At 42.0% G+C, this 13,648-nt stretch overlaps 1 protein-coding gene across 27 annotated transcripts in view; it reads right to left on the bottom strand.

Annotated features, from left to right (window-relative positions):
• Positions 1-13,648, bottom strand: part of CASK (calcium/calmodulin dependent serine protein kinase) — a 402,451-nt gene that overhangs the window by 23,587 nt on the left and 365,216 nt on the right. For 22 of the 27 annotated variants that reach the window (XM_053305461.1, XM_053305465.1, XM_053305452.1 and 19 more), the window contains 2 exons: positions 2,152-2,232; positions 1,979-2,059 (listed from right to left, as the gene is read on the bottom strand). In XM_053305461.1, the coding sequence (XP_053161436.1) occupies positions 1,979-2,059; positions 2,152-2,232 (162 nt within the window). The remainder of the gene's footprint in view (positions 1-1,978; positions 2,060-2,151; positions 2,233-13,648) is intronic. The other 5 variants (XM_053305453.1, XM_053305473.1, XM_053305470.1 and 2 more) reach the window with 1 other exon arrangement.

Raw genomic sequence — 13,648 nt, 5'->3', positions numbered from 1 at the left:
CAGGCTGGCTATGGTGTGGAGACTGCCTTGGTTGACCTGATGGATGATCTCCAACTGCGAATTGACAGAGGAAGTGTGACTCTGTTGGTTCTTTTGGACCTATCAGCGGCTTTCGATACTATCGACCATAGTATCCTTCTGGAGCATCTGAGGGGGTTGGGCGTGAGAGGCACTGCTCTGCAGTGGTTCCGCTCCTACCTCTCGGGCAGGTTCCAGATGTTGGAGACAGTTCTTCAAAATCTGAACTTTTGTATGGTGTCCCTCAGGGCTCCATATTGTCTCCGATGTTGTTTAACATCTACATGAAACACCGCTGGGAGAGATCATCAGGAGATTTGGTGCAGGGTGTTATCAGTATGCTGATGACACCCAAATCTATTTCTCCATGTCAGCATCATCAGGAGAGGGTATAACCTCCCTAAATATCTGTCTGGAGTCAGTAATGGGCTGGATGAGGGATAACAAATGGAGACTGAATCCAAATAAGACGAAGGTACTCATTGTGCAGGGTTGAAGCCCGGGAGACGATTTTGATCTGCCTGTTCTGGATGGGGTCATACTTCCCCAAAAGGAACAGGTACGCAATCTGGGGGTGCTTCTGGATCCAAGTATCTCTCTGGTGTCCCAGGATGAGGCAGTGACCAGAGGTGCCTTCTATCAGCTTTGGCTGATACGCCAGCTGCGTCCGTTTCCTAAGAGAGATTACCTCAAAACAGTGGTACATCTGCTGGTAACTTCCAGACTGGATTACTGTAATGCACTCTATGTGGGGCTGCCCTTGTACGTAGTCCGGAAACTACAGCTGATTCAGAATGCGGCAGCCAGGCTGGACTCTGGATCATCTAGGAGTGACCATATTACTTCTGTATTGAAGTAGTTACACTGGCTGCCAATATGTTTCCGGGCAAAACACAAGATGTTAGTTATCCTCTATAATAAAAGGCTTGGGTGTGCGCCCGTGTCTCTCCGCCTGTGTCTTTCTCAGCTGTTCTGGGCATGCACGGAGTGCATGCCCAGAACGTCTGAGAAAGATACGGCTGCAGGCACCAGGCGGCCATGTTGCCTCTCAGCGCGAAAGGAGGAGAAGCGGGGACCGGGGAGGGCAGAGGCGGCAGTGGTGGGGCCGGCCCTGCTGCTGAAGTGGCCGCAAGAAGCTCAAATGCCGACATGTGGGAACTGGTAGGGGGCCAGGAGGGGAAGTCGGCGGAGGAGACCCGGCAGCCGCAGCGGCGGCGGAGACAAGCCGATGACCGCATCGGTGGCCGAGATGAGCCGGCGGCTGCAGTGGCGGCGCAGGTGAGATGGCGGCCGCAAGCGGAGGCCAGCCGGCGGCCGAGGTGAGCTGGTGGCCGAAGCGGGGAAGGGGAGCCGGCGGCCGCGGCTGCAACGAGGAAGGCGAGCCAGCGGCCGCAGTGAGGGCGGGTGGTCTCTGTGGTGGTGCGGCAGCAACTAGCGCCCGTTATTTTAACGGGCTTAAAAATACTAGTAACCTATAAAACCCTAAACAGCTTGGGCCCTGGGTATTTAAGAGAACGTCTTTTTTGTTATGAACCCCACCACCCATTGAGATAATCAGGAGAGGTCCGTCTGCATTTGCCACCGGCTTGTCTGGTGGCTACTCAGGGACGGACCTTCTCCGTTTCTGCCCCGAGGCTTTGGAATACGCTCCCTAGTGAAATAAGAGCCTCCCCATCTCTGACAATTTTAAAAAAGTCTTTAAAGACTCATCTGTTCACCCAGGCTTTTAACTGATACTGTTTTGATTGCTTTTAATGTTGTTTTAGAATATTGTTTAAAATTTTTTTTAAACTGTTGTGTGTTAAATTTCTTGTTTTTGTTTTTAACTAACGTTTTAATGTTTTATCTTGTAAACTACCCATAGACGTAAATTTTGGGTGGTATAAAAATATGTAAAATAAATACATCACAATGCATAACTTAACTGTATCTGCTTGTCATATTTAGCATTATTACTTACGTGGAATAGGATATGCAAATCTGTCTGGATGTTTTGTTATTAATGTATTTTTAATGTGTCTTCTTCCAACTCCATGTGCTCCTACAGGAAAAGGAAATTTAACATTATTACTACTGAGATTCCAGAAAATGCTTTTAGTATTATTACAGAATATAAATTATACTTAAAATTACCTAATAAGACTAGTGTTTTCCTTTTGAATGCTGGCAATTTTACTACTTCTTCGTATGTGACAAGATCTAATTGATCAAACACTGTAACAGAAAACAAAAACCAGAAATAAGAGAAAAAAGTATATGGATCAAGCTTATTTTCCACTAATGCCAAACTCCAATTTTATTATTATATCTGTATCAAAATGCTATAACTAAATGGATATTGTAACAAAACATTTTCTTACAATTTTACCAAAACAATGTACTTTACTTCACAAGAACTATTAAGATTAAGAACATTTCAAATTACATGCTTAAGAATTTGTGGCTGAGACCATGCAGTATGCACGTTACCAAAAAATTAGTGCTTCTGGAAAATTCTGGGATTCCTGAAAGTGAGCAATAAAATTTGCAGACACTAACAGATGAATAGATATATGAGAACATCTACTTACATGAACTGTAAAGACTTGGACATATTTTATCAAAACTATGAAAATGTATAAGATAGTCTGGATTTATCATTTTAGTTTCTTTTCAAGATACATCGGATTAATTGTAAGTAGAGTTCTTTTCACACAGAAGAGCTAATTTTATATTAACATGCTCTTTAACATTTTGACACGGATTGAAGATCTGGAACAAAGAGGATAGCTTCCCTGCAAACTATAATATCTCTACCTTAATAGAAGCATTTAATAAACTATGACCCTAGTTAAAATTTTCAGCTGCTCTTATGTTTACTAAAGTGTTCTCTAAAACCATTGCCAAGGTACAGCACATTATTTTAAAAACCACTCTGTTCTTCTTTGTGCCAACAGGCCACTCATAAGGGCATCTTTAAATAATAAATTCTGATGATATAATAGTGAAGAACCAGTCTAGTAAACATCAGCTACTGTATATTCTCTCTCTCTCTCTCTCACTCTCAAACTGTATCTATAAGAGAAGAGCCGACAGTAATCATAGCTCTATTTCAATTAACAAAACACAATTTTAAGTGCAGATTCAGAAGAATGGCATCCAAATAGTTGCTGCCTCAGCTGGCTTCAAACCAGACCCTGGAAATATCTTCAAGATTGCTAAGATTGAAGAGCTTATGCTACATTAAAACAAATATCCTATCTAGTTCAGTCACATAAAGTCCTAAAACATTTCCTTCAGGAAAAAGCTATTTTCTCCTCAAGTTGTATAGTTAGTATTATTACTAAAAACAGAATAAAAATTTCACTTTTATCATGCTTTTTGGCTTGATTCTAAATACAGAAATATTGGAAGAACCCTTAGAGAAAATAGGCTATTAACTGCAAAGGTAGCAGAATTATTCTCCTTGTCCTGAGACCACTAATAATTTCAGAATTTCCTCAAAAAATGAAAAAAAAAATTGTACACAACATGGACACATTTACAGACTGAACTTTTAAACACTTCTAGCTAATAAAGAAAAGGAATTATTGAAAGGAAACAGTAAGAAGCAAATAAAGAGGCATTGTCACTTGACAGGTTACTTACATGCACAGAGGCCATTGGGATTAAGACAGCATGAAAAATGTACAGGGGTCATTGAAATATGGCTCATAATATATTAGTAAAATAAAAAGTATATGCACAAAATAAACTTCATCATGCAATAGTCTAAACACAAGGCAAATAAATCACGTTAAATGATAAGCATGTTTTATAAAAAACTTGGCTCTATTCTATTCTATTGGTAATGAAGGAAGCATAATTTAATATGCCTATGGTGTTGAAAAAAACACACCAATTTAACACCTGTAAAGAGATTAAAATACTACATTAAAATACTACCTCTCCAATTAACTTAATAATTTAACAATGTAATGTAGAAGCAATGCCCTGTAGTAGATTTGGTGGGATTTGAGTGAACTTTTACAAGACTGCGTCCTAAGGCTAGGATTTCTAAAGTAATTAGAATCAAAATGAAATCTGAGATAGCAGTAATATCTAGGAGAAAGCACAAAATATTGGCAATCCTTTCTCCACTATATAGTGGATTATATAAATATAGTCAGGAATAAGATCACTAGACTGGATTTGGGTACTGATGGAATCTTCATTTTAAACAAGTTTTTAATATTCTTTTGAAGTGTTATCTAGTTATCTGATCTGTTTGCAGGATACCATTCATAGTCAGGTTTAAAGCAATCAAATTATTAATAAGGCAGCAGCATGCCCACCTTAATCTCTTTTTCATAATGTGGGGGTGAGCTATATGTATATGCAAGCGTGGGGTACTGAAAGGATGAGGTGGAACGATGGGGATATGAGGAATTTGAGGGAGGGAGGGAGGGTTAGGTTGGGGGAGTATCATCAGCGACTTGTCTGTGCATCAGTGACTCCAATTGTTACATAACATTTAAAAAACCTTCTTACAAAAAAAAACAACAACCCAAACAACACTGACCAAGGGAGGTATCCTGACAAGATCTATGGTACTACCTCAAAGATCACCAGCTTAGGATTTCTTATGGGACTTGGCCTCCTGGCACCTTACACCAGGAAAGTTATTTCCATCAGCCAGGCAGTTTCCTTTTAATATGAGAGTGCTGTAGAGATGGATTTGATCTCCACAATAAGAAATAGAGCCACTCCTTTGCTCAATCACAGTACAAGATTCAGGAAAGACAATTGCAGACTAGTTTCAGTTGGATATGTCACAACTGACATATTCAGTTGAATATGTCAAGTTCTTCCTATGAATAAATTCACTTGGAATTCTAAGATCTTCAATAAATATGTATATTTAAAGTAACCCTTTCACATTTTATTGTGACTGACTTCATAAATCTTATCTTAGTTTCATAAATACTAAGACAATTCCTCCAATGTCCATTCACACATTGTGAATGGACAACACAAAAAAACCCAAAATAACCTCACCCAACAATCCAGGATACTGAAACAAAACAAAATAGCTTGGGGCATGGTTCAGTTGAACTTAAGCATGATTATTAGCAGGAGCATCACCCCTGCTAACTGAGCAAAGAGGTACCTTTTAAAAGTGGCGATTCTCTTTATTTAGCAGGGGGAGAACAACTGGTCCTATCCATCCCAAGCACAGCATCCTACCAGTGGTTGTTGCTGGCATATATCTTATGTTTCTTTTTAAAATTGTGAGCCCTTTGGGACAGGTTCAATTTTATTTATTTATTTATATCTATGTAAACAACTTTGGGAACCTTTGTTGAAAAGCGGTATATAAATATTTGTCGCATTTGTATTCGTATTATATCCTATTGATTCCCCATCCCTTAAATATAGGGGTGTGCAGGGACCATGGTCTGAGCTGCAGTCTGAATTCGGACCGGTCCATGGTTCAGTCGAACCACGGAACAGCCTGGTGGGTTTCAAGGGGGAGGTGGTGAGCAGCACCTTTAAAAGTAAAGGCTCAGGTCTTTACCAGAGTGACTGCCGCTCCAGATAGCTTCCTGCCTGAGATTTTATATAGGGCAGCATATAGATGCAACAAATAAATAAATGAACATCAGCCACGTAATATTGTATGCACGCACATGACATTAAACAAAAGTAAGCCCATTACAAAAATAAGTCTGGTGGTTCAAGGGGGTGGTGAGTGGTACCTTTACAAGTAAAGGAGCAGGTCCTTACCAGAATGACTGCCGCCCCAAGCACCTTGCATGTGGCAGCAGCAAGGCTCTGTCTCTCACCTGGACTCCACACATAACAAGAGGCCAGGTGAGTGATGGAGCCATGCCACCACTATGCACAGGCTGCTGGGGGGAGCACTGACACAGTAGGAAACTACCTGGAGCAGCAGTCACTCTGGTAAGGACATGCACCTTTACTTGTAAAGGTGTTGCTTGCTATCCTCTCAAACCACCAGACCACCAGACTTGCCATCTACTCAAACCACCACAGTTCGGCTGAACTGGTTCACTAGACTGGTCCTAATTCAGACCGCAGCCTGGACCGCAGTCCATGCACACTCCTACTTAAATATTCCTACTGAAATAAATGTAACTTGAAAGTGCATAACTTGGGCTAAATCATGCCTTTGGCATTTGAATAATTTGCAGTTTGCATTTTATTCCTTGTATTTTAAATACACTTTTCATAATATTCTACGTAAGAAAGGGCCTTTTGTAGGTTAAAAATATGTCTGAAATGTTGCAAGAAAAGGACACAACATTTTTCGCAGCAATATGAAGCATTTTCTAAATAGCCTGCAATTAGTATGACAAATCCATATTTTAGTTAATATTGTCATGTATTTTGGAACATAGCAGTTTTTTGTATTTGAAGGTCCTTTCTTCAAATTAAGAATCTTGCAAATGCCCCTGATGTGATGCATTGTCCTGTACTCTAACAATCTATACTTGACATGCTCCATGACATAACATTTATTTGATTTTACTGGTGGACATCCTGCACAAGGATACATTACGCCAGTAATGTTGTGTGCACATAAATGATGTAATGCAAGAGTAAATGCATTCTTTCCAATAGGCTTACTTTTGTGTAATGTCATTTGCATGCATACAACATTATGTGGCTGATGTACTCTTGAGCAGTATTTATTTATTTGTTGCATTTATATGCCACCCTATATAAAAATATCAGGGTGGCTTACAATCCAAACCACCAAAATCATATATACACATAAAAATGACTATAACTAAAACATTATAACTTCATAAACTAAACACAGGTATGTCTTCAAAAGTTGTTTAAAACAACCAGAGATGGGGAGATTCTGATTTTATTTGGGAGTATGTTCCAAAGCTTTTGGCAACCCTTGAGAAGGCCCGGTTTGGGGTTGCTACCAAGGTGGCAACTATAACCGGACCTCCTCTGATTATCTTAATACGTGGCAGTGTTAATGAGAAAGAAGGCACTCTCTTAAATACTCTGGACCCGGCCAGCACTTTGTATTTTGCCCAGAAACCAATTGGCAGCCAGTGTAGTTCTTTTAAAATAAGAGTAATGTGGTCTCTATGGGTGGCCCCAGAGACCAACCTGGCTGCAACATTTTGTACGCAACTGCAGTTTCAAACTATGTAAAAAGGAAGCCCGCACATAGAGTCAAGTCTGGCGGTTACCAGCATATGTCCTAGTGTTTTGAGGTCGTTCATCTCAAGAAACATACGCAGATGGCATATCAGATGAAGCTGATAGAAAGCACCTCTGGCCACCGCCTCAGCCTGAGACACCAGGGAGAGGTTTGGATCCAAAAGCACTCCCTGACTGCATACTTGTTCCTTCTGGGGAAGTGTGACCCCATCCAGAACAGACAGATCAAAATTGTCTCCTGAGTTCAGTCCCTGCACAATAAGTATGTCCTACTTATTTGGATTCAGTCTCAGTTTATCTCTCATGTAGCCCATCACTGCTTCCAGACAGGCATTTAGGGAGATTATGCCCTCTCCAGATGATGCTGACATGGAGAAAATAGATTTGTGTGTCATCAGCATACTGATAGCACCCTGCACCAAATCTCCTGATGATCTTTCCCAGCAGTTTCATGTAGATGTTAAACAACATCGGAAACAATTCAGAACCCTGAGGGACACCATACAAAAGTTCAGATTTTGAAGGACAGCAGTCTCCATGAGACACTATTTGGAATCTGCCTGAGAGAGGTAGGAACGGAAACACTGCAGATCAGTGCACCCCACTCCCAACCCCCTCAGACGCACTAGAAGGATACTATGGTGAATTGTATAGAAAACTGCTGAAATATCCAAAAGGACCAAGAGAGTCACACTTCCTCCACCAATTCCCTGTTGGAAATTATCCATCAGGTCGAAAAGGCAGTCTCCACTCCATAGCCTGCCCGAAAACCAGTTTGAAATGGGTCTAGATAATCAGTTTCCACCAAGACTGTCTAGAATTGGGAGGCTACTACCCTCTCAATCACCTTGCCCAATCATGGAAGATTGGCCTATAACTGCCTAGCTCTGAGGGATCCAATGCAGGTTTCTTCAAAAGTGGTCTAATTGCCTCCTTGAGACAAGAAGGCATCCTGTCCTTCATCACTGGCATCCTGTCCTTCAGGCATTGATGATACGAACAAGACCCTCTCAAATCAATTCTTTGCTACATTGTATAAGCCATGTAGGTCAAGGGTCAAGAGAACAGGTGCTAAGCCAAAACTCTCTAAGCAGCTTGTCCACGTCCTTGGGAGTCACAGACTGAAAATAATCCAACCTAACCATACAAGAGGAGTTGCGGATACCTCCTCCAGTATGTCAGCCAGTGAGTTCTGAAGCAAATGATGGTTGTTATGATTGCTGGACTAAATGCACATATTTTCTGTACTACACTGCCTGAAAGGCTTAGCTGTCAGTGGTGAAGCTTCTGGCATTTGACTGGCTGAGTTGCCCTAATGCTACAAGGGGGTTGAGGCAGTCGGAAAGATTTTTCTGCAATTGACTGAACTGCTCTGATTCTAGAAAGAATAATGATCACAAATGCTAGAGAAGGAGGAATGGAAGAAACCTTCTAAAGAAAAGAGGAGACAGGGCCTGAGAAGATAGCAGGCCAACAAAAGCTGGGGTGGTGAGGAAAAGGCTAAAGGAAGAAGAAATGCACATGAGCTGCAGAGGTGAGACATCACATACAATTTGAACTGGTCAGTCAATAATTTTGTAATCTATTTTAAAATTAGCAATTAAAGATTATCAAATATCTTGGAATGGGCAATTCTCACAAAAAGTTTTACAGTAGTTATCACAAGTTTTACAGTAGTTAGATGCAAGTGGAAGTCAGGAGCTAAAAGCATTTAGAAATAAGGGCAGATATTATGCATAGTTTTGCTAAAATATTTTAAAAACAAATTGCAATTTAAAAACTCTAATATGTAACTTGTTCTTTTGAAAGAAATATTTTATTATGTCAGCTATACTAAACATGGTAACAGACATTTAATTAATATTTAAAGACAGTGAGTTGGCTCCAAATATTCCCTCCTTCTGCCAAAATAAGCTTCGTTCCGAGGGGGGAGTCTTCCTCTGGAGAAAGTGAAAAACAGGTTGCTTACCTGTAACTTATGATCTGGAGGTGATCCGTTGTCAGTCATGAGAAATGGGTTACTGCACCTGCACAGGGACCTTCTGGATGGATTAATCAGCTCCTCTCTGGTACCCCTCCCTGCCATGCACGTGCTCAGTGCCTTCCTTTTTCTGGCATTTAGGCACCATTTTGATTCAGTTTCTTGCAGACCTCCTGTTGCTTAGACGATAATCAACTGTCTACATCAGGTAAAACTTTTTTTTAATTATAGCTGTCGCAGGGAGGTACAGGCGAGTCTCATGACTGACAACGGATCACCTCCAGATCATAAGTTACAGATAAGCAACCTGGAAGTGATCCATTGTCATCATGAGAAATGGATGTCTAACCAGCTTCCCGCCCCATTGGCGGAGGGTGCAGCCTTTCCACCCACTATTCAAGTACTCTCTTCAGTACCTCTCTTCCAAATTTAGCCTCTGTTGCCATACGCAAATCTATGGCATAGTGCTTTACAAATGGTAAATGTGTAGACCAAGTTGCTACCACACACAAATCCTTGAAATGTATGCCAGACAAATGCGCTGCGGAAGTCACATACGCTCAGGTAGTGTATGCCTTCACCACCCTTGGAGGCTGTTGTTTCTGAAGCTTGTATGCCAAGAAAATAAACTCTACCAGCCAATGAGACACTCATTGTCTTGAAACTGGCTTTCCTTTATTTTTGCCTTTAAACAATACAAAAAGAGTCTTTGTCTAATACCTACGCACATCTAAGGTGTGCAATGCCCTTTCTAGCTGTGTTGCAGGTTCTTGGGGAAAAAGATGGTAGCACTGTTTTGATTCAAGTGGAAGTCCATCACCACTTTCGGTAAGAAATTTGTATCAGTGTGCAAAACTACCTTGTTGGGGTAGAAATTTGTTTATGATTTGTCCCACTGTAGTGTGGCAAGTTTACTCACCCGATGGGAAGTAGTAATTGCTACCAGGAACACAGCCTTCAGTGTTAAATGTCTCACTCAATGCATGTAGCATCTCAAAGGGTGGCTCCATCAAGGTGGCCAGCACTAGCGACAGGCTTCATTGTTCCACTGGGTGTCTTACTGGAGGATAGAGACTGAGTCCTCGCAAGAATATTTTTTGCATTGTGGATGTGAGAAGGCAGTCTGACCTTGCCACCCTTTGTGTTTTGCCAAAATAGTGGCAAGGTGTACCTTCAATAACACACTGGCCAGGTCCGTTCCTTTAAGGCTTGTAAGGTATAATAGCACCTCTTCAGTAGAAGCCCTGTATGGATCAAATGCACAGTCTCATGCATAAAAGCTATAATGCTTCCATTTGTTAGCATAACTCTTTCTAGTTGAGGGTCTACAACTATTTAACATAATCTTCCTCAGTAGCTGACCCTTCATGCTGTCAAATGTAGTGTTCGAAAGGCTGGGTACAAAGTGAGCATAAAACTGCCCCCTTGATGACTGATATAGGCTATTGCCATGGTATTGTCCATCTGTAGCTGTATGACCAAGTCCTGCACCAATGGCACAAAGAATTTCAGTGCCAGATAAGCCGCTATCAGTTCTAGGAAACTGATGTGCATTTTTTGCTGTTATTCTGCCCATAATCCCCAAGTCCGATGTCTTTCGCAATGTGCACCCCACCCCGACAGAAAAGCATCTGTCGTTACCTTCAGGGTTGGAGTTTCGAAACATATTCTCTGCTGAAGATCACACTCCACCTTCCACCATTTCAAACATCTTAAAACAGACAGGGGAATGTCCAGTAGCATTTGATGTCTGTCGATGTTTGGGCGAAAGGCCCACAGAAACCATAGCTGCAGCTGCCACATCCACAGCCGAGCACAGAGCACTGTTGACCTTGCATGAGGCCATTTAACCCAGTAATCTCTGGATCTGCCAAGGCTGGTCTTCAAACTGGTCCACCATTAGGTATATCTGTTGGTACCTGTCCTTTGGTAAGTATGCTCTCTTTGTTTGCATATCCAACATCACTCCTATATAATTTATTGTTTTGCTTGGTTGTAGGTTTGACTTTGCCCAATTTACTTGGACCCCAAAGTCCTCCAACAGTTGGAGAACAAACTGGATCTGCAAAAGTAACTCTCTTTTGTTCTGATGCACTAGAAATCAGTTGTCTAAGTAGGGGAACACTACGATGCCTTGTGTTTGCAGGAAGGCAGTAATCGCTGTCATACACTTCGTAAAGACCCTTTGCGCTGTGGATAAGCCAAAGGGCAGCACACTGTACTGGAACACTGACTCTCCTACTGTGAACTTCAAGTACTTCAAGTGGCTGTGTTGAATTTCGATATGAAAATACGTGTCCTTGAGGTCTACCATTGCAAGCCATTCCTCTTTGGCGAGGAGCAGAAGAATGCCCTGCTGCATTGTTATTCTGAACTTGCATGTTGTGATGAATTGATTTAGGCTCTGGAGATCCAGAACTGGCCTGATCCCTCTGTCTCTTTTTGGAATTAGGAAATAGCATGAATAGAATTCTCACAACTGGTCTGTCCACCACACTGGCACTATCGCTCCCTTCTCCAACAAAGCCCTTATCTCTTCTAACAATGTAGGAGTTGGCGGAGTTACCCTCATGCCCTCCAAGCTTGGTAAAGTTGTGAACTTGATTGCGTAACCAGTGTTGATAATTCTCAAAATCCACTGGTCCACTGTTATACAGTGTCACGCTGAAGCATGATTAGCCAGCCTGATGACACTGGTTGGCAAAATTGTTGTTATTGAATGCCACCGGCTGTCATTTCATTGGTGTTTTCTGTTTCGGTGGGTAATAATGTTACTTATGGTGGACAATCTTGGAAATCAAAGGGACTGCTTGGCAGGGTATTTCCCTCCTATGGGGTCCTTGATTCTTATTCTTCAGCCCATACCGTATTTTATGGACTATAAGACTCACCTTTTTCCTCGAAAAATATCTGCCAAAATTCAGGAGCATCTTATATGTTTTAACAGTTTAATATGTTAAAACTCTGAAAAACTGGATTAAAATTAAGGTGCGTCTTATAGTCCGTAGCGTCTTATAGTCTGTAAAATACGGTAGTCGTTCTTCTGGTATGGTTTGTATTGCCTCTTGTACTCCTTATGCTCCTTGTACCTGAAGCCAGTACACTAGTGGTTGTAGGTAGGGTAGCAGGACATGTTCTGAGTTGTTGTTGCAGTAGCTGAAAAACTTTTGGCTGTAAATTTTGATTTCTTTAGTGTTTCTATGGTGGTATCTGTGGTTCCACTAAAGAAACCCTTACTGTTAAACAGCAAATTCTCAATCCTGTCCCTCATGTCATTTTGCAGGGTTGAGGAACACAACCATGCATGGTGCCTGAGGGGGATTGCCGTAGTCATTGCCTGGGACTCGGTTTCTGCTAGATGTTTCAACGTGTTCAGTTGCTGCCTGGTAAGTTCTACCGACTTGTTGAGCACTTCATTATATTTTCTACAAAGTCCTCAGGCTTGTGAGTGACAGCTTCTTTCTGCAGGGAATCCCATAGGCAGTAGTTATAATGTGCCATGCAGGCTGCATAATTTGCTATGCAAATGGACAAGCTAGCAGTAGAATAAATACAATGCCCAAGGACTTCCATCTTTCTACCTTCTTTATCTGAAGGCATTGTGTGGTGGTGACTTGATTTGGAGGCAGACACACCATCTACTATCAATGAATATGAAATAGGGTGCTTTAAGAGGCAAGAGTTATATCCTCTTCCTGTATTCTATATAAACTCTCTAGACGTTTTGATGTTGGAGTAGATGTTTGCAAGATTTCCCATGCTGCCTTTGAGATAACTGGCAGCATTGGCAGTGCTATAGGCTGTGTGGATTGCACAGCCATCAACAAATTATAGACAAGGTCTTCAAGTTTAGCCGTAGGTCATTTTATCTCCAGACCCAGTACCTCTGCCATTTGCTGTATCATCTTTGTGTATGACTTCAGCTCCTCGTTAGGTGAGGTGGATGGTTTCAGTGGCATGTCAGATGGATTCCCTGGTGCCCCTGAACCCAAATCTGTGTCAGTGTCCAAGGACTCGGAGGAGTCACAGGAGTCATTCGATGTCACAGGTGGCTCTTCCAGTACAGGCATAGATTCTGTAGCCGGTGTATGCGGTTGGGTCAGTGACAGACGCTGAGGGAGATCCACATCCAAAGGTGCAGCAGGCGCCACAGGCACCACAGGAGTATCTGGAATGGTATGAACAATCTGGTGAACTCTTGCCAGGGCACTAGACATGTCCCTAGGTCACTGTTTTCTTGTAGTAGGGATGTGCATCCCTCCGAACCGGTCCGGATGGGCATGGGTTTTTTTTTTGTAGCTTTAAGGGCAGGGGGGTAGTACTTACCACCCCACCGCCACTCTTCCCCCTCCGGCACTGTCATTTTAGTAAAAGTTTCTGGGGCGGCAGCGTTCCTCCCTGCCGCCCCTGGCCCCGTCGTTAGTCCTCCAGTGCTCCAGTAGGCAATACGCATGCGCCTGTTCTGGTGCGCATGCGCACTTG

The sequence above is a fragment of the Hemicordylus capensis genome, chromosome 3, assembly GCF_027244095.1.
Source record: "Hemicordylus capensis ecotype Gifberg chromosome 3, rHemCap1.1.pri, whole genome shotgun sequence".
Classification (NCBI taxonomy): domain Eukaryota; kingdom Metazoa; phylum Chordata; class Lepidosauria; order Squamata; family Cordylidae; genus Hemicordylus; species Hemicordylus capensis.
This window is presented reverse-complemented; position numbering and strand designations above follow the sequence as displayed.